The sequence below is a fragment of the Sceloporus undulatus genome, chromosome 1, assembly GCF_019175285.1.
Source record: "Sceloporus undulatus isolate JIND9_A2432 ecotype Alabama chromosome 1, SceUnd_v1.1, whole genome shotgun sequence".
Classification (NCBI taxonomy): Eukaryota; Metazoa; Chordata; class Lepidosauria; order Squamata; family Phrynosomatidae; genus Sceloporus; species Sceloporus undulatus.
Window position 1 is genome coordinate 296,540,742 of NC_056522.1, and position 20,708 is coordinate 296,561,449.

Consider the following 20,708-nt stretch of genomic DNA (forward strand, 5'->3'; position numbering starts at 1 on the left):
CAAGGAGAGAAAACTAGCACAACACACACCAGAGCTGAACTTTGTCTCTTGATGGGCTAGTTAAATGTTCTCTCTTAGATGAGAAGCAATCTTGATGTATAGTTTTTTGTGGGTTTTTCGGACTATGTGACCATGTTCTAGAAGAGTTTCTTCCTGACGTTTCGCCAACATCTGTAGCTGGCATCTCCAGAGAATCTTGATGTGCTCCCTGAATGTGGTAGTTACTTGCAGCATTTTTATGTGCAATCTCTTATACAATCTCCATAAGTCAAATTCAGCTTGACGGCAATTAACATCGACAAACTTTCAAAATATATTCCCTTTTTGTGGTTGCAAATGGTACAGTCCACATGGTCCTCTGATTCTGCTGCATGTGTAGTTGGCGTCATATTTTGGGCTTGTATGGAAGCTGCTGAGCAGAGCTCCAAAATATGTTCAGCCCTACATGCAAATACAGTATGACTCCTTTATCTGCATACTGTGGTTTTACTTATATGTTCTCTCTAAGCAATTTCTAGGTCATCCAGCGTGATTCTGTGGTATGCTTCTAGTGGAGGTTGAGCATAGAATCTTGCTGCAGGACTTAGAAATAAATCTCTAGGTCCTCCAGCTTCTCTGTGGTCAACTACCTTTGAAAGTCATTCTTTTCAATAGGGTTCTCTGGGAACACATTTCCTGCAAATACAGGGGCTCTACTGTTCTTTGCTGATGTTTTTCTTCGAAGTGTGGGTGGATAGGTGACCTGAAGATATATGAACTGCAAGATGCTTTTCCTCGTGCTAGCATAAAGTGATTTGTGTAGGTGAAGACGAGACCACTGTTGCTGTTGTTGTGTGCCTTCAGATCATTTCAGACTTATGGCGACACTAAGGTGAACCTATTATGGGGTTTTCTTGACAAGATTTGTTCAGAAAGGGTTTTCCCTTGCCTTCCTCAGAGGCTGAGAACATGTTACTTGCCCAAGGTCACCCAGTGGGTTTCTATGGCTGAGCTGGGAATCAAACCCTGATCTCCAGAGTCATAGTCGAACACTCAAACCACTACACCACATGAACCTTCCCTTCATGGCAGAAAGTTAAATGAGGCTTCCATTTTGTTTTTTTCTGGACCTGATGCTACTAGGGTCTAATAGTTGGGACAGCTGCCATCTTTCTTTCTCTTGCCTTTCTTATTGTTCATGAGAGGCACCATGTAGTAGTAAGGCTTATGCAAGCTGCTACAGACTTCCTACCAGGCTCACTTCATTCTGCCCTTGAGCATAAAATGGAAAAAAGTGAAAAGAAGGGAGAAGTAAAGGAATCCAGCAGCATTTTTGAGAGAATATGGAGCAAGCTTGTTTTCTGTTGTCCCAGAGATGAGAATATGAACCAGTGGAGAAGATACTGTATTACAGTTAAGCATCACTTTGTGATGCTAAATGCTGTTCAGCAGTGGAACAGACATCTCTGAGGATTATGAACTTATTATTTGGAAGATTTTGAACAAAAGTTGGACAGCCATCTCTCAGGAGTGTTTTTGTTGTGTATTCCTGCATGGTTTGGACTTGATAGCCCTGGTGGTCTCTTCCAACTGTATGATTCTGTGGTAGACTTTTTCATATGCTTTCATATGAAACTTTTATTCTTTTATTTCTGAAGAAGTGGATTGCTCTTCATGAAAGTCCATGCTAAAATAAATAATTCAAAGGTGCTGCTGGATACCTTCCTTCTTTCCACGCCTATCCACTTTATGCTGAAAGACACTAAGCTGGCTGTTTGAAAGTGAGATGGGTCAGTGTGAGAATCAAAATAATGCAGTTCTGTAAAGTGGCTATATTTCAGTGGCTTGAGCTAAAGATGCTTGACTTGATCTTCTACTGCATAGCCAGCTAATGGAGGCTGATCAGATTGTGATATAAATAAATTTAGTACAGTCGGCCCTTCTTATACACGGATTTTTTTATACACGGATTTAAGCATACACGGTTTGAAAATGTTCCAAAAAAGTATAAATTTACCTTGATGTTCCACTTTTTATTAGGGACACCATTTTGCTGTGTCATTATACTTAATGAGACTTGAACATACATGGATTTTGTTATACACGGGGATCTTGGAACCAAACCCCAGCGTATAACAAGGATCCACTGTAGTTATAATCAGAGTTGATAGTAGGTGATTCCTCTACATAGCTTTTATTCCTTAACTCCCGTCTTGCAGATACTATGTCAACAGAGACACCCTGTTCTGTTACCATAAAGCATCAGAGACTTTTCTTCAGAGGCTGATGGCTCTATATGTGGCATCACATTACAAGGTCTATTATCTATTTATTTGTATGCTGCCTTTCTCTCACTATGAGACCTAAACTGGCTTAGAAAGGCTAAAACAAGATAAGCTAAAAAAAAAAAACAACCCTGATAATAAAGAAGTTATAACCCAGTTATAGCAATCATCACATTAAAACACCATGTACATTTTTAAAAGTGAAAAATAATTTTAAAAGAGATCAATAAAATTACAATGCAACATACACCTTCTTGTAACCAGTTAATTATTAAATGCCTGTTTGAATAGAAAGGTCTTTGCTTTCTAACAAAAAGAGCAGAGAAGGGGCCAACCTAGTTTCCTGTGGAAAGGAATTTCATAGGCTCAGAGTAACCACTGGAAGGCTCTCTCCTGTATCCTTACCAGAAGATCCTGTGATGCTTGTGGGACTAAGAGAAAGCTCTCCCCCAAGGATCTTAAGACTGTGGCAGGATTGTATAAGGAGACACCAGCTTTCAGAAACTCTAGACTTAAGTTGTACGGGGTTTTATAGATCATAAAAACACTTTGAATTGTGCCTGGAAGTGAACCAGAAGATGGGGAAGTAGTTTTACCAAGAGACTTCTGTTGTATTGTTATTTCCACTCACAGTCTTCAACAGGAAATTTAGTAGAGAGTTTTTTGTGGGGTTGGAGTTTATCTGTTCTTCTTCTGTGCACTAATAAATCAGATGTATATGCTGCTTTTGTCCCTTCACATGGTATTGGTTCTCTCACCTCATCTCCAGCAAACCATTGTGATACCGTGGGCTCTGTTGAGCTTGAGGGAGTCAGGTTCTAGTCCCTTCTGAGCCATAAAAATCTCTGGCCGATAGGGAGCCAATACCTGTCTCTCAGTCTGACCTATCTTAGAGTACGGATGGGCAAAGTGAGGCCCCCAGCATGTATGCAGCCCCACTGGGTCTATTTTTGTGACTTACAGGGCACTTGGGTCAAAATGCTCCAAAATGCTCTAATGAGTTTGGAGAGCATTTTTGCCACATTTTTTGCAGGCCCTGAACCACTTTTGGTCTAGAAGAGGCCTTTTATTTTAAATGGCCTAATAAAGGTCTCCCCTAGGCCTAAAATTGTGTAGAGGACCTAAATCAGTGGTTCCCAAACTTAGGTTGTCTAAATGTTTTTAACTTCAGCTCCCAGAAGCCTCACCCAGCTTGGCCAGTAGTCAGAAATTCTAGGAGCTGGATGACCAAAGTTTGCGATCCACTGCCCTAAATCATGGTGAAAATGCTACTCAGGTCTCCTAGATGGTTTTGAGGGCACTTGGGGTAAAAGCTGTTTTTTTGGTGGGGGGAATGGTAGGGGGAGGTATAACCCTCTAAAGTCTCCTGTGGGACTAACGTGGGCCCCTAGCATCCCATAGTTGCCCACCCCTGCCTTAGAAGGTTATTATAAGGATAAATGAGGAAAGGTGTCATGCAAGACATATTGAGCTGCTTGGAGAAAAGGCAGTATATAAATATAATTAATAAATCAGTACAGTGAGAATAATATTTTTTACTGTTTTAATTATCAGTCCAGTGCCTAACTAGAAATAATTTATTCATAAAATACATGGAATTTTATGAAATTCACAGCAAGCAAATTGCAGGCAGCATATAGAACCTTGCAGAAATCATGAAATAGAACTTTAAGACATTTTTATGAGGAATGTATACTAAATGTTAAATTAAATTCTGAAGGCTGTATTTTGTGTATATAGGCAAGGACCAAACAAAGGTCATAATGCAGTATGGAAATGGGGGTAAAATGTATCACTGCAACACTGATCACGGGATGCTTTGTCCTCTTATCTGTTGTCAAGTTATTTTGTCCTCATGCCCTTAATGCCAGAAACTGAAATATAAAAACCCAGAATGCCTTGATATAAAGCTGACCTTGCCTTGTTAGGGATTCTGATGCAAGGTGATTGGTAGGCTTCTTGCAGTATGCAAATAAATAGCTGATCTGTCAGAATTAGCCTAAATTGTCTCTTGATTTTTTTAAATCCTCTGCTCTTTTGTAGTTTACCTTCCTAGCTTTGAAGAGGAAATTCTCTCTGGCAAAATGCAAATAAAATAAAATAAGAAATGTCAGATAAATACCACATCCAAAGCAGTAGTACTCTATTCAGTTGTCTAATAAAGTGTGTTCATGTGTGTAATAATTGTGAATGAATTCTGTAACAAATCCTGTGACCTTCCAGAATTCCCCCAATGACCTTCAGATGCTTTCAGATGCTCCTGCCCATCACCTCTTTTGCCTTTTGCCACCAGTTCCACCTACCCAGAATTCTTTGCCAGAAGTGCTTGCTGTTGTTCAGGTAAGATGGGACAGAAAGCCTTGTATTGTTTAAAATGAGATTGTCTGCAAAGGAAGAAGTGTAAATTGTATATATGCTAAAAACTGCAAATTCTTCACCAGGGAACTTACAATTTTCTTCATTGACTCGTGGAATGAGATTCATTTGTTGCTTCTGTTCCAGTAAAAAAACGGAGAAGTTTCTTTCTTATGCTCAGTATTTGGGAATATAGTGCTTGTGTTGCATTACAGAGAAGCCAATTAATGTAGATTTACACTCATGTTACAACTTGGATAATATATGAAAGGAACAAAACTCTGCTGTTATATTGAGTGTGTTTCAAGTTGCTTTCTATGTTTTTAATCTATATAGAAAGCTGTTGATGGTATTAAGATAGGAATTTGGATTATGGCAAACTCCTTTAGATGAGGCATATTAGATAAATGATTCTCATCTCTTGCGCATTCTGCTACAAATCCACCATTAGAGTGTTCAGTTTCTCAGTTTTCCTTTATTCTCCTTTTCCTTTGGCAGGTGTGTTTAGAAGGCGAGATCTCCCGTCAGTCTATTATGAATAGTCTGTCTAGAGGGAAAAAAGCTTCAGGAGATCTTATTCCATGGAGCATCTCAGAGCAGGTAACAGATCAACATCTGACATTTGGGTATTGGTTTGTTTGGGTTTTTTTAGTATTTTGTGGATTTTTTGTTAACATTAAGGTTAGTGTTCAGTTATAATGGCTTTTTTCTTCTGTTTTTTGTTTATAACCCTTCTACTTATAGTTCCAAGATCCTGATTTTGGTAGTCTCTCTGGTGGAAGAGTTGTTCGTATAGCAGTCCATCCTGATTATCAAGGGGTAATATATTTTACTTTTCTGTTGCTATACTATAGCAAAACACAGGCTAGGATCCAGCTATTCTGTTGATGCAGCTATTCTGTTGATGCAGCTACTTCCTCCTTCCCTCTGCAGCCCCCTTTGAACCCTGAGAATATGCTGAGGAAGGCTGGAAAAGGTCTTCAATTGATGTAGAAAACAGAGAGAGAGAAGGACAAAAGTCCATCATAGCTACTAGTGTGAAACTGGATACAGACTACTGTTCTGCACAGTTACTGCCAGTAATAAGTAGAGGCCACCTCAGTGTTTCCTTGCTCAGGGTATTTGCAAGAAATGCAGCTGATTTTCAGAGAGAAAAAAATGTGTTTCCTGTAGGAGATGCTATTGATTGCTGGAAACATAAGCTTGACCAAGGGATGGGAATCATGTGGCCTTCAGATAATATTGGACTTCAGCTGACAGCATTCCTCAGACTATGATGGCTAGGTATGCTGGGAATTGCAGTCCAACAGCTTTTGGTAGCCCTATGATTCCCATCTGGCTTGATGTTCTAAGTTCTGACTGCTCTTGGAAGTTAAAGAATCTATTCTGTGTTGTAAGGTGAAGGCTATTCACTTGGATCATGTCAACTGGTGGAACACAAGAAAGTCTCTCTGCCTAGGTTGTCTTTTACTTGCAAGCTCACTGCCCTGCTGAAAGAGTATGATAGGCTTGCTTTCACTGTGTGCTTGTGTAAAGTCTATATCATGGGAACAAGGGTCATAGAAAAAGACAAGGAGATGGAGAGATGATTTGTAAGGGAGTAAAGTTACATAGACACGTGGGACATGAAGGAAGAAGTTAGCAGACTTGACTAGCCTGCAGAAATAGCAATAGCGTTTACATTTTTATACCACTTCAACTCATCACTCTCTAAGCTGTTTATCTGTAGTAACCTGGTGGTGAGCTAGTGGTTCTATACTAGGTATAGAGAAAGGAAGCTTCCCTTCTCTGGTAGTGTATTTGCTGGCTTCCCATTGCAGTTGCATTTGGGGGTGGAGGGGTGGGCATGTTGAATGCACATCATAGAGTGAAAAAATGTATTTATATTTATATTAAAATATTTTATTTTATTTATTACTGCTAAGAATCTGTAGCTGTGGATTGACACTGAGCTGTTCCTGTAAGGTAGACAAGATACCAACATGAATGTTAGGCAGAGAAATGCAGAACTATCTAAAGAGTCAAGTTTTCAGAGTCTCTCTCCTTCTGTTGCCTTTGTGATGTATGTTCGTTTTTCAAAACTTTTTTTCCCTTTGCAGATGGGTTATGGCAGCAGAGCTCTGCATTTGCTGCAGATGTATTATGAAGGCAAGTTTCCTTGTCTGGAAGAAAAAGTGACTCAGAAACCCAGAGAAATAACTACTGTGAGCAGTGAGGTATGAAGTCTTCTGTATGGTATGCATTCTCTCCTTCCTTGTGATATTCAGTTTGTATAGACTACATCTGTTTGATAATACTGTCTGATGAATGACTTCTTGTTATTCTAGGCTGTCAGTTTATTGGAAGAAGCTGTGGTGCCTCGGAAAAATTTGCCACCTCTGCTTCTCAAGCTAAGTGAGAGACAAGCTGAGAATTTAGACTACCTTGGCGTGTCTTATGGTTTGACACCAAGACTGCTCAAGTAAGCATTCCAGCATGTTTGTATTTTACATTGGGAGACACTGAGAAAAGCAGGTGCCTTTCCTATACTTGGTATTGTTTCAATATGTTTTGCAAAACAGCTGATGTATTGTGGTCCAGACCAAATGTCTGTCTTTTCAGTGACTTGCAAAGGGACACTTACCTGTTCTGGATTTCTCAGAATGAGTGTCCAGTGCCTTTCTAGGTGTGGGGACCACACCAGATGACACCTTCCTACAGGGTGACAATAAGGATTCGTGAGGCATACCAAGAGCCATCCTGGAAAGAAAGAGAGGACTCTTCTTGGTGTGCTGCTCCCTTTTGGAGGCTGAGGAAGGGAGCGAAGCTGCGGACCTTTTGCTCTGCTCCATCCCCCAGTCTCCCGCACAATCTGTTTTACTTTTTTGTTGTTGTTGTCTTCTGCAAGGGGAGCAGGCTGATTGCTGTGACTTCCTCCTTCTTTGAGGATGGAGATCTTCTGTAATTAAAAAAACTGTTCTTGCTCGGGGAGGTATCCTGCCTTGTGGGGTTGGAAAGCAGGATGCTAAGTTTCCCAGATGAGGCCCTCCTCCCCATCCTTCTTCCCATCTAAGGAGGTCTGTGGAGGTGACACCATGTGTTACTGCATTGGTGACACCAACCCAACACTGTCAGTATCCAGTATCTGTTGCTTACAAGCCCTATTGAATGGGAGCAGTCAAAGAAGATAATTCTGCACGCACATGTTGTTGTTTTGTCTCCAGTTAGCCCCTCCAACTTCTGTAGGATTTATGTTAGTGTGGTCTGTTTGGTTTGTGTGCTGGACTAGGTCTCTGGAGTGTCATGGCTTGAACACTCACTCAGCCATAGAAACCCTCTGGATGACCACGAGCAAATCACATGCACTTAACCAAGAGGAAGGCAGTGGCAAACTTACTCTGCACATGCCTTGCAAGAAAAACCAAAAATCAAATAAGCCCTAGGATAGCGTTCTAGTAAGTCATTTTTTTTCATATGAGAATTACCAGTTTCTGTAAAGTAGAAGTCTCATTGGGCAAAATACTTGGATCATACAGATATTTTACAGTGGGCTCTTAGTATCCACTGGGGATTGCTTCCAGGAGTCCCTGTGGATACTAAAATTCAAGGATGTTCAAGTCCCATTTTGATGGGATGTTCTTAAAGACCCAGCTTGCTTTTACCTTCTAACCTCCAAGGCCCTTTGTCACTAACACTTGCCCTGCCTTTACCCTTTTAACACTATTCTTAAATTTATAAGGGCTAGGGTCCCAAGTGTCTCCATAAACCTGTTTCAGTATTTTAGGTAGCGTATATGTTTTTCTTTACAGTTTCTAATAATCACTTCAGTTAGAGTCAGCCTGCTGTAAAACAAACAGTAACTTTTATTGAGAAACTTGCAGAAATAAAGTCTCTTGTGTGAGTTAATTTCAAGCTTAGTATGGTTATATTAAAATCAAACACTTGGCAAGCTTTTAACCACTCTTGATCCTACTCCATTCTCTCTTATTAGGACCACCAACCAATTTCTGACTAGACTAGACTGGACCAACTGACACAACTGAACACTGCATTTTTAAATTCCTCCTCTTACCAGGAGGTGTGTGTGTCTGTTGTGTGCCTTTAAGTTGTTTTTGACTTATGGTGACCCTAAGGCAACTCTATCTTGGTGTTTTCTTGGCAAGATTTCTTGGCAAAATCTAAAGTCACTTTGTCATACCTAATAAATACAATGACATAGTAAAATGGCAAAACCAAGGTTTGATTTTTGGAATTTCTGTATTTTAAAAAATATTTTCAAGCTCTGGACTGTTGAATCTGTGGATGCAGAATCAGTGGATATGGCAAGCTGACTGTAATTTCTCTCTTAACTTTTTCAATCACATGATTTAGATTTATTGCTTCTTCAGTGTCATGCTGTCTTGCAGTCTGCTGGCTGCTTCTTCCGACCAGAATAAATCACAGTAGTGATCTTACCTAAATAAGGATCTCCTAGGAAGCTGAATGCTGTCCCAATGGTGTCTGCATTGCTGGATTTGATGATGTCCATTAAGATATATGAAGAGGAAAACAAATGGATATTTATGAAAGGAGTGCTGAAAACAGAGTAAAAAAGACCACAGATTACTGTGAAAATTAGAGCATTGGCTCAATCCTGCATAGTTTTATTTCAGTCCTGATTTTAGGTACATGTGTATGCATATTTAGCCTTCCAAGCAGCACCTTGCTTTGTATTTTAAAGACATAAATGTAAAATCAGCTTTCTGTTGATAGTGTGTAAATAAGCTGTTTATTACATCTGTTTTCCACCAGATTTTGGAAGCGCGCTGGATTTGTACCTGTTTATCTAAGACAGACTCCAGTAAGTCTCATTTTGTGTGATTTCCTAATAAGAGCTTCTGTTGTTGATGTTTCCATTGACTTGGATTAGAACTAGGAAGAGGAAGTAGGTTTTTATTAAGAGTTGATAAGGATTTAGTAGCAGAGTTTTGGCAGAGGGAGACAGAAAACAGGATAATTACATACATGTTTTATATATGTCTTCACAGAATCTGAATGTCTGTACATTTATTTACTTGAGTAACTTGGTGTGCATTATACACATCAGTGGCAGGGCCTCTGTCTTTATAAAGATCCTCTACTTTGTCCATAACTAAGTATATAGTATGGGAGCAAATTACTGAAAAATGAACTCTGATTGTGTAGCTTTATAATGGGTGTTGTTGGAGTCTCATCTTTTCAGAAACTTTAGTAGCAACATTGACTGTGCTTTATTGTCCTGGATACTTAAATTCAAATCTTACAGTATCCCCTTCTATTTTTGTTTCATGACTCAAATTCTCAAGGTCTCTAGACCCACTGAAATGGTCTAAATAGCATAAAGGCATCAGATCCTGTCTGATCTTAGAAGCTAAGTAGATCAGCCCTGGTTGCTCCTTGGATGGGAGGTCACTAATGAATGCCAGGTGCTGTAGGCTATATTTCAGAGGAAAGACTTGGCAAAACCACCTTTAAATATTCTTTGCCTAAGAAAACCCTCTTAAATTTATGGGGTTGCCATAACTTGACAAGTGCCTTGAAGGCATATGCATATTATGCACACACACACGTATACACATGCGTGCTCTCTCTCTCTCTCTCTCTCTCTCTCACACACACACACACACACACACACACACCCCTACCACTTAATCGTTGATTCAGGGTCTCCTTTAGTCAGGGGAATGCCACTAGAATTCAGGCCTGTAGATCCAGTTAAGTATTAGTGGCTTGCCTAGTGTGACAAACATTTGTATAAATCAAGGGATTTGTTTTTAATGATAATTCCATCTGATCATTTCATTGAAGATGTGTGACTTGCTCTTTATAGATGTCAAACACACATGATGAAATACTAGTTAATTTGATCTTGCATTTTGACTAGTGTATGTAATAGAGATTGTATAAATGTCCAGAATACTGATCTTGGATCATTCTTAATGCTTGTCTCTGGACTGAGGGGTGCATCATAACCTCTGTGTCTACATGATTGAAATCTAAGTCAAAGAAGAACTCCACCTCTTTTCTGCTCACTTTACTGGCTATGGCTACAGTAGCCATGGAGGCAAGGAGAGGGCCTGCTCACTCTCTCTCACAAGGAGCCCTGGTAGCACAGTGGTCAAATGCCAGTACTGCAGCCACAATGTTGTGAGTTTGATCCTGAGGAGCTCCAAGGTCGACTCATGGATACCCAGCTTGTTGACAGAATTGGCTTACATGTTGTAAACTTCTTAAAGACTGCTTAATTCAATATGAAGTGGTATAAAAAAGTAAATGCTATGGTTATTGCTGTTGCCATTAGATTTAAATGGGGATACAGTTGCTGTCATGCATAGCAACAGCTGAGGAACTAAGTTGGTGTTGGGGAGGCAGAAGTTCTCTGGTAGTACATGTGGAGGTAAAATGAGACCATGATGTAGTATAAAATGGGTTTGGTGTTGAAACAACCAGGCTGTGGTCCTATTTTTAAGGAAAACAACTTGATTGGCTGAATCAATCTGCCAGGATTTGGGGAGTGAGTGGGCTTAGTTCACAACTGCTTACTGCTGGTGTGACTTCTTTGTGAGAAATATATTTTTAAGTAGTTGTTTGTTGCTGAAAACACAGTATTACTCATTTTTTGGTTTTTAAAAAGCAGCATTGAATTGTGTAACAACCTTGTCCAATGTCTTTATTTCTAGAATGATCTGACAGGGGAACACTCATGTATCATGTTGAAAATGCTGAATGAAGAGGAAGAGAATGAGCAGGAAAACTGGTTGATAGCCTTCTGGAAAGGTGATAAGTTCATATCAGTCAAAGATGTCTCAAATTCCCATTTCAAAGTTGAGGAGGGTCTTGTGCAGGAATGTTACCACCTCCATTCTATTTGGTGCATGATATTTCTGAAGTCACTCTTTTATATAAAAATGTAGCCATCAGCCTGATGTGTTTTCTGACTGTCCCCTTATAGCTTATGCCAAACAAAAAGTTGAAACAAAAATACTTTTTATGAAGGTTTCACAAAATTTTTGGTGCCTGTGGTGGTGACTGTATCACAGGGATGAGCATCACTGGGTCACATAATGTTGAGTATTTGAATACATTGGGGTTTCTTATGCCTAAAACAAGGATGAGACTCTTGCTGTCTTCCAGATTTTGGACTGCAACTCCCATCAGCCCTAGCCAACACAGCAAATGGTGAGGGATGCTGGGAGTTGCTGTCCAACAGCATCAGGGAAAGGCTGATGATTCCCATCCCTCCTTTGCCGCTTCATTTTCATGTGGAATAATGTTGTCCAAGTGAGGAGTCGACACAAGAGATGTTAAGCAGCCTTTTTAGCTACTAAGGCTTAATATGATTGAGGGTTGCAAATGATCTTTTAAGTAATAACTCCAGTCTTTCCACTTGTCTGACAGATTTCAGGAGGAGGTTCCTGTCTCTCCTGTCATATCAGTTCAGCACTTTTTCGCCATCATTAGCTTTGAACATCTTGCAAAACAGGAATGTCAAGCATCAGTCACAACCCCGTAAGTTTGTGTTTCCAGACTCATAGGTAGAATATTTTGTAAAAGTGAAAAGACTCAGTGAAAGCCTAGAAGTATTTGTATCCAATAAGTCTTTTTAGGTATCATATTCTTGTTTTTCTATGTGAGATTTGGTGAGCCAAATCCAAACATTCTGGACTTCAGCTCCCATCAGCAACATGCCACAAGACTGTGGGAACTGTAATCCAAAAACATCTGGAAGGCCAACCTTTCTCCACCTTTATTTTTAGGCACACTGTTTCAGAGCTAGAACCCACTTTTAGCATACTGAACCAGGCTTGCCTGTTTTTCTCTTTGCATATCTTTTGTTTCCTCTTCCCTTCCACTTTCCCCCTCGCTGTGTCTGAGTCTCTTTTTATTCTGTTTTAAAATGAATAAAACTTGGTACCAGTGATACCCTTTAGAAGCTGTTCTTACAATTGAACTCACATCCTTTTCACATAAGCTTTGTTTGTCAGAAACAATACACTTGATTTCCAAGTGATTATTCAAAGTCTTGTGCATCTTTAACATCTGTGTCAAGTTATAAATAGCATCCCGTATTGAAGTGCCTCTGTGGCATTAACCTTGCACATTCTTCTTGATTCTCTGCATCTCTTACATAGTCCTGAGCCAGGTAAATATTATACATACCATAGATAATATGAGCTGCTAGACAAACCAAGCTTCAGTTATCCTCATCTAGAAAGGAAATTTAATTTCTCTTTTTCTTTTCCCTTTCTGAAACAATGGATGGTATGGGCAGCAATCAGTCGTAATGAATTAGAAGCTGTTTTTACCCCATATGACCTGAAGAGGCTGGAGATGTACTCACGGAACATGGTGGACTATCACTTGATTATGGACATGATCCCAACTATAGCTAAGATGTACTTTCTCAAACAACTTGGGGATATGACTCTTTCTGCCACGCAATCTGTAGGTACCATATGTTTTTCTTCTGTTTATTGTATTCATCTAATTTGATAGCCAGCCTGTGGACCTTCAGCAGATACTGTGCTTTCATTAGTGATGTCTTCTGGTTCACTGTTACAATAATTTTAACTTGTTGTGTGGTTCATTAACTTTCACATCTTGGTTACACTTCTATCTTACTGGCCTTCTACAAAGCTCAGTGGCATGCATGGAGTTCCTAGCTGGCCTTTTAATCAGAAACTTACCAGGGCAGGACTTAGCTTCAGATCTGTACTTGACATGAAACCATTGTCCAGACAACTGCTCATTATTTAACACAGTGGTTCCCAAGTGGTGCTCTTCAAAGGATTTTGGACTTCAGCTCCCAGAATCCCAGACTATTGGCCAACATGGCTGAGACTTCTGGGAGCTGAAGTCCAAAAGCCCTTAAAGACTACTGATTTAATGGAACAATTTTCTGCAAAATAGCGCATTTGAACAAGATAATCCCTACAAGTGGGTTACTATTTAATCGGGAAATAGCAAATGCTCATTTTCTGAAGATCTCTTTTGCCCCTGCGGTAATCTTTGTGGCTCACATGGTTTCTGAATAGTAATGAATCAAAGATGGAAGAATGTAAAACTTAACGCAGACACTTAGGTTGAAGGGGAATGAAAATGTTATCAGTCTGCTTTAGTTTCTGGAAGCCAGCTAGCTATGCTGCATAGCTTACCAATATCTGATACTCTGTGTGTAAACTTGCTGGAAGAATGAGAGCCTCATGTAGCCCTACCACAGTGAGGAAAAACAGATTGGAATTAGCACAGAGCTGAAAGAAGGTAAAAGGAAGAAAAGGGAGGATATATAAAGAGCACAAAAGAAGATGTATTAGTAGGAGTATAGCAAAAAGGGTGCAGATCTGTGGTGGGAGAAAGATCATGAACTGTGGAGGTGTCACAGGCAGGAATGCACTCCAACATTCCTTAATCTAATTTGATAGCCAAAGTTTTGATCAAAGAAAAGTTAAGAAGGTCTGGGTTTCACAGTGAAGAGAGTGTATTGTGTGCACAGCAAGAATAAGGGAACTGGTTAAGGGAAATAAGAGAAGTCAGTTTAAAAAAATGTTAATTTTTTTTATTACAGTTTTAAAACAACTACTGTATATACTCAACTATAAGTTGAACTCAAGTATAAGTCAAGGGCAGGTTTTGGGGCCAAAATTATGGATTTTGATGTGACCCGTGGATAAGTCAAAGGTAAAACCTTAGGGGCATATAGCAAAGGATCTAAAGGATGGTGCAAAGGAAAATGATGCCAAATAATTTATAAAATTCTGGCAGGCATAACTGTATAGTAGTAGTAGTAGCAGTAGTAGTAGTAATAATAATAATAATAATAATAATAATTTATTTTTATCCCGCCCCTCTGTGCAACACAACCAGTTAACAAGATTAAAACATACATTCCCATATGCCACAATCCTATTCCCATATCCCACAGTGCCACAATTTGTGCTTATCCTAAAGGCTAGATGCATGAGAGAGTAGATGGGATCCATGCTTCTTATTCATGCTCCCAGGATGGCTTAAGCTCTCACCTTTTACCACTCTATTTAGAGAAAGAGGATGGCTCCTTTATATAAAGAGTACAGGACTTACATTGACCCTTGGATAAGTCGACACAAGTTTTTGGTGTCAATTTTTTGACTAAAATGTCTAGACTTATACATGAGTATATACAGTAATGTAGTGTGAACTCTCTTGAACCAATAAAATTGTAAAACTTGATCTTGCTGTTATGCACTCCTGCATTTAGTTTGAAAGTATTTTTTTAAAGAATGGGTGAAAAATTGATGTAACAAGGTACTAGAGAATAGTCCCCATATTCCCTGCCTAACTTTCAGAGTTCTTCTTCTGTTACATGAAAGTGTTGACACTTCTGCTCTGTCCCTTCAGGCTCTCCTCCTTGGGATTGGTCTCCAGCATAAATCAGTGGATCTGTTGGAAAAAGAGATAGAGTTGCCTAGTGGCCAGTTGATGGGCCTCTTTAACAGAACCATCCGCAAGGTTGTTCAGGTAAATGTCATTTTGAGGTTGTGTTTAGAAAGATGGATCTTAGGCTATAACAGTGTAAGGTCAAGATTTTGTATAGCAGGACTCTCTTCAGAAGTTTGTTGTAGAGCTATATCTTCAGAAAGTTTCCTTTGAATATCTTAATGCTGCACTTTTAGTTCTGTTAGGATGGTTCTCAGGCAAGCAGATACAATTAACAACACGTGATGATGATCATTAAGTGTAAGTCTCACCTAACTTTTTTTTAAATGAATGGCACCAGATGTGTGTGTAGGAAGAAGCTGATTAACCTGTTTTCTTCCTTGTGGGTATATTCTCAGAATTGTTTCTTTCCCAGCTGCTTTTCTACCTTGTACATCTGTGGCCAGTGAGAAAAATAGTCTGGGGAAGTAAAATTTGAGAACACAGATGATAGGAAGGGAGGCTGGAGAGACTGAGGATCTGACAGATAAATGAGCAGGAGCACCAGCATTATTAGCTTGAAGGTGGAAGCAAGCAGCTAGCAGGAAAAAAAATGGGTTTTGGAAGTTTTTGGATTTTGGATTTCCAGAGTAGGGATGCTCAGCATGTATTTTGATATGTAAAGCCTCATGTGTGTGTGTTTATTCTTAAAAGTTGCACAGCAATGAGCAATGTATATTGGAATTTTTTGCTTGGAGTGTTCTGTACTCCAGTTCAAAAAGTTACATTGTGGAGCACCGCAATACAGGGTTTCAGCTGTGCCTTCTTCAGGATGCCTGAATATTTTAGGTTTCCCCCGATCTGACAGCACCACCCTCATATAAGCAAGTGGATTTTGCCTCTGTTTTTGAATAGCTGTTATTATATAGGATAGCACCAGTGTGGTCTATTAGTTTGAGCATTGGACTATGACTGAAGACCAGGATTTGAATCCCTGCTCAGCCATGGAAGCCTGCCTGGTGACTTTGAGAAAATCACACTCTCTCAGCCTCAAAGGAAAGCAAAGGCAAACTCCTCTCAACAAATCTTGCCAAGAAATCCCTGTGATAAATTTGCCTTAGGGTTGTCATAAGTCGGAAATAAAGGCACATAACAACAACAACAATAAGGGGTTACTACATGAAGATAAAGTAATAATTTTAACGCTATTTGTCTTCTGTATCAAGTTTTTCCTATTTTAGTGTTCTAAAGTGTTTGCGAAAAGGATGTTACTATATTGTCATTATGAGCAGGAAATAAGGGTGGTTAGGACCACTATAGGAATTCATAGTGATTGATCAGTATATTATTCAAGCATTGTACTGTTGAGGGAGTGAAGTGGTCATTTCCATCATTCATCAGTTTTTTTCCCCTTAGTTATTCAGTGCTATCCAGGAAAAGGCTGTGGAGGAGCAGATGGCAGCAACAAAAGAAGTTGTGATGGAGCCAACTCTGAAATCTTTAAATGAAGATTTGGTAATTGCATTCTCTATACGAAAGTTCCAAATACTAGTTAGCTTTCAACACTGGGCCAAGGAGAATCTACAGCAATTTCCAAATGTTGAGAGGAAGGGAGCAGCTTATCTCAATTAGCATCAGATCAGAGATATGCCCTGATCAGAGATATTTACCCCTGAAAAAGGGAACCCTTCTTAGTTTTGGACAGGGAGGATAGCTGAAGAAGTGGGCAAGGGGACTGGTGTGTGTACGAACGTGCATTAATGAAGAGTGTGGTGGGAGAAGAAAGAAAAGAATGATTAATTCTTCTGTTCTTTCATGCAGTTTTATGCATCTGTCTTCCCCAAAGGAACCCAAGAACAACTAAGAATTTACATAAAAACACCCAGTTTAAATCACAAATTACAGCTATCTAATCATATAAAGCATGAATGTCTGCTAATATACAATAGGATAGCTAGCAGTGTCTGCCCACACTGAACAGTGACTTATCAGTCCCCACCATGAGGTATAGAATCTTACTTCTTCACAATACTACTGTTGCAATAGCAGTAGTAAGTACATTTCTGTACTGCTTATCAGTGCACTTAAGCACTCCCTAAGCAGTTTACAAAGTGTAAGCTAATTGCCCCCAACAATCTGGTTACTTATTTTAGCAACCTTACAGAAGGATACAAGCCTGAGTCAAGTTTGAGCCCTTGGGCTAGGATTGAATTCGCAACCTTATGGTTTGTTAGTGACTGGCTGCAGTACAGGCATTTAACCACTGTCACTAAGGCTCTTCCTATGAAACTACCACAGACAGAAGCAGTTCATATTTAAATACAAGACTTTGGAGAGCAAACAAAAGCTAAGGCTGTTAGCTTCATACACCGTGTGTGCGCACCCAGACCAGCACTGGATTGCTTGTCCTCAGAAATAAAATGCTGGACTAGCAGGAACTTCTGCCTAGCCCAAAGAGCAATTCTTATGCTCTTTTGCAAAATCATTTCAGTAACTTGTTTTTCTCCATGTTATACCAAGGAATTTCCAGCTGACCAGATGCTACAGAATTTGTTGTGTTACAGTGAAACAGTGTTCTTGGAGAACTGTCACATTCCAATTAACGTAAAGTACAGAGCTTGGAGATGTTACTTTTAGGAATAAAACTTCCAGAATCTCTGCTAATTTAGCTGCAAGCCACAAAGATTTGGGATGGTGGCAGGTTTAGTGCCACAAATAACTTCCATGTTCTAAAGATAGTGCATAAAGATTTTCTATGGGAATTGTAGTCCAAAAAAGTGTTCTGTGTTGTAGGAAATACATCAAGAAGCAAATTTCCCTTCAGACTTGTGCAGTCAACTAGCTTTTGGCTGGTACAAATTTATGTGTTTGGTTTGAAAGCTGTGAGGTTTTTTTAAAAAAGTAGTTTGTATCCTTTACTTACAAAAATTGCTTTTTATGATGGCAGGAAGAAGCAGCAAAAGAATTTCAGGAAAAACACAATCAAGATATTGGGAAGCTGAAAGACATCGACCTTTCACAGTAAGCTCTCACCCTTCATTTCTGCTCTCCTACTTTTGTTCTCCCTCAGCAATATCTTTGCCAGCCCTTGCAGTAAATAAACCCACTCCCTCTGTCAAAGTTGACCTGATACAGTATGTTTGATCACAGCATTATGCGTAAACTTAAAATGCAAGGATGCTAGTAGGGCCTGCAATCGTCTTTTATTTGGGGCCCAAGAAGGTTAACTAGACTAAAACAGGTACAGTGGGTTTTATTAAAGAAAATAACATTGTTAAAACATAATTAAAATAAATCACAAGATTAAAATGCTAAATTAATTTAAAAACATTTTAATCCTGAGTTCCTTTCACATGAGATGGCTGCCTGTAGGAGTTGTGAATGGCAGGACTTCATCCATTATGCTGGCCAAAGCAGTTTGACACCATAGAGATCACTTTCCTTTGTTTAAGAAAATGAATGGCTCTATTAAATGAGCCTAGTAGACTTGAAGCCATTCAGGACAGACTTTGATGTTTTGCCAACTTCCATTAGTAGTTCCTTCAGAAATTAAAAAGGGAATGTGCTCAAAGTCCTGTCACCCTTTCCAGAACAGGATTTCTGGGGAGAGGGCCATTTTGTATTGTATTGCTACAAATGAGAAGTAAGGCTTTGTTTGAAGAGGTTTGCTAGTTCCCTGGTGGCTTTCTAAGGTGCAGGCAGGCAGTTGTAGTGTTTTCAGTGAAGTCTGCACAGTACATTAAATTACATAAAATGGTTATTCCCTTTCCAAGGTCACCAGGAAGATGCATGAGCCCAATGCATTTATTGGATATCTGTGTCTTCTGGTTCCATTTTAACTCCTGCTATAAAATTGATGGGAATTATTGTCAGATTCTGGAAACTCATTAACTCAGCAAATAAAGTTTGGGTACCAGCCTAAAATGATACCCTGTGATCACCAGCCTTTCGTATACGGATGTTTTTATGTCAGCATAGTTAAAACAATTTAAGTAGTTAAATTCTGAAAGTTTTTGCTGCTCAGTACTGAACACTGTGATAGAAGGAAACTTCACAATGTAAGATGAAGAATGTAAAATAGATGTTGTTCATTAATATTCTATCTTTTCCCCAATAATTAGACTGAAGGCATCTTACAAATGATTAAAGCCTGTAAAAGAACAAGTGTGGCATAGTGTTTTGAGTGCTGAACTGCAAACCTGGAGGCCAGGGTTAGATTCCCCACTCAGGGAAAGGCAATGGCAAATTTCCTTTGAACAAATCTTGCCAAGAAAACCCCATGATAGGTTCATTTTAGGATCACCATAAGTCAAAAATGACTTGAAGGCACACAACAACAACACAGATTAAAAACATACAAAAACATGATTAAATCTTTTGATTATGTGCCTTCAAGTCATTTCCAATTTATGGTGATCTTAAAGTGACTCTGTCTTGGGTTTTTTTTGGCAAGACTTGTTCAGAGTGGGTTTGCCTTTACCTTCCTCAGAGGCAAAGAGAGTGTGACTTGCTCAGTATCACCTAATGAGTTTTCATGGCTGAACAAGGGAGTGTGTTCTACCATCGATCAGCTCTCACTGTCAGGAAATTCCTCCTAATGTTTAGATGGAATCTGTTTTCCTGTAGCTTGCATCCATTGTTCTGGGTCCCATTCTCTGCAGCAGCACAAAACAAGCTTGCTCCATCCTCAATATGACACCCTTTCAAATACTTAAACAGGGTTATCATTACACCTCTTAAACATCTCTTCTCCAGGCTAAACATACCCAACTCCCTAAGTTTTTCCTCATAGGGCATGGTTTCCAGACCCTTCACCATTTTTGTTGACACGCTTCAGCTTCTCAATGTTCTTTTTGAATTGTGGTGCCCAGAACTGGACATAGTATTCTAAGTGAGGCATGACCAGAGCAGATACTTCCCTTGATCTAGACACTATACTTCTGTTGATGCAGCCTAGAATCATATTGGCCTTTTTAGCTGCCACATCACACTGTTCATTCATGTTCAATTTGTGATCTACAAGGACTCCTAGGCCCATTACAGACGGGCATCCTAGGACGGACTCAGTCTGTACGAAATGGCGGCAGCCGTTCCACACGGCCGCCGCCATTTTAACATAGCAGACGCGCTGCGTCCACACGTCGCGCCCCATAAATGACGCCGCAAATGCACGCTTTGGCACTTGCAGTGTCTCTTCTGGGGCGCAGGAAGGAGTGCGATTTTCACGCTCCTTCTTTGCAGCGTCTGGGAACCACGCCGTTTGGCTGCTGCGGTTCCCAGACGCTGCAATCGGCGGCGGCGCGAGACTGCCCCTTCTGGGCGGTCTGTAACGCGCCCTAGATCCCTTTCACACATACTCATTAAGCCAGGTGTCCCCCCATCCTATATATATGCATTTCATTTTTTGTCCTAAATGCAATACCTTACATTTCTTGGTGTTGGAATTGATTTTGTTAGCCTTGACTCAGCTTTCTAATCTATTCGAGTCATTTTAATTTTCTTCCTTTCTTCTGGGGTTTTAACTATTCCTCCTAATTTGGTGTCATCTGCAAATTTGATAAGCATGCCTCCTATTCTTTCATCCAAGTCATTAATAAAGATGTTGAATAGCATTGAGCCCAGATCAGAACCCTGTGGCACCCCACTGGTCACTTTTCTCCAAGATGAAGAGGAGCCATTGCTGAGCATCCTTTGGGT

At 39.8% G+C, this 20,708-nt stretch overlaps 1 protein-coding gene across 1 annotated transcript in view; it reads left to right on the forward strand.

Annotated features, from left to right (window-relative positions):
• The window catches only part of NAT10 (N-acetyltransferase 10), a 46,496-nt gene that overhangs the window by 22,091 nt on the left and 3,697 nt on the right, over positions 1-20,708 (forward strand). Inside the window, exons 15-27 of the mRNA XM_042453919.1 lie at positions 2,199-2,295; positions 4,488-4,604; positions 5,118-5,219; positions 5,364-5,438; positions 6,719-6,835; positions 6,947-7,080; positions 9,390-9,438; positions 11,297-11,393; positions 12,015-12,125; positions 12,889-13,061; positions 14,994-15,113; positions 16,428-16,526; positions 17,959-18,032. Of these exons, the coding sequence (XP_042309853.1) occupies positions 2,199-2,295; positions 4,488-4,604; positions 5,118-5,219; positions 5,364-5,438; positions 6,719-6,835; positions 6,947-7,080; positions 9,390-9,438; positions 11,297-11,393; positions 12,015-12,125; positions 12,889-13,061; positions 14,994-15,113; positions 16,428-16,526; positions 17,959-18,032 (1,365 nt within the window). The remainder of the gene's footprint in view (positions 1-2,198; positions 2,296-4,487; positions 4,605-5,117; positions 5,220-5,363; positions 5,439-6,718; positions 6,836-6,946; positions 7,081-9,389; positions 9,439-11,296; positions 11,394-12,014; positions 12,126-12,888; positions 13,062-14,993; positions 15,114-16,427; positions 16,527-17,958; positions 18,033-20,708) is intronic.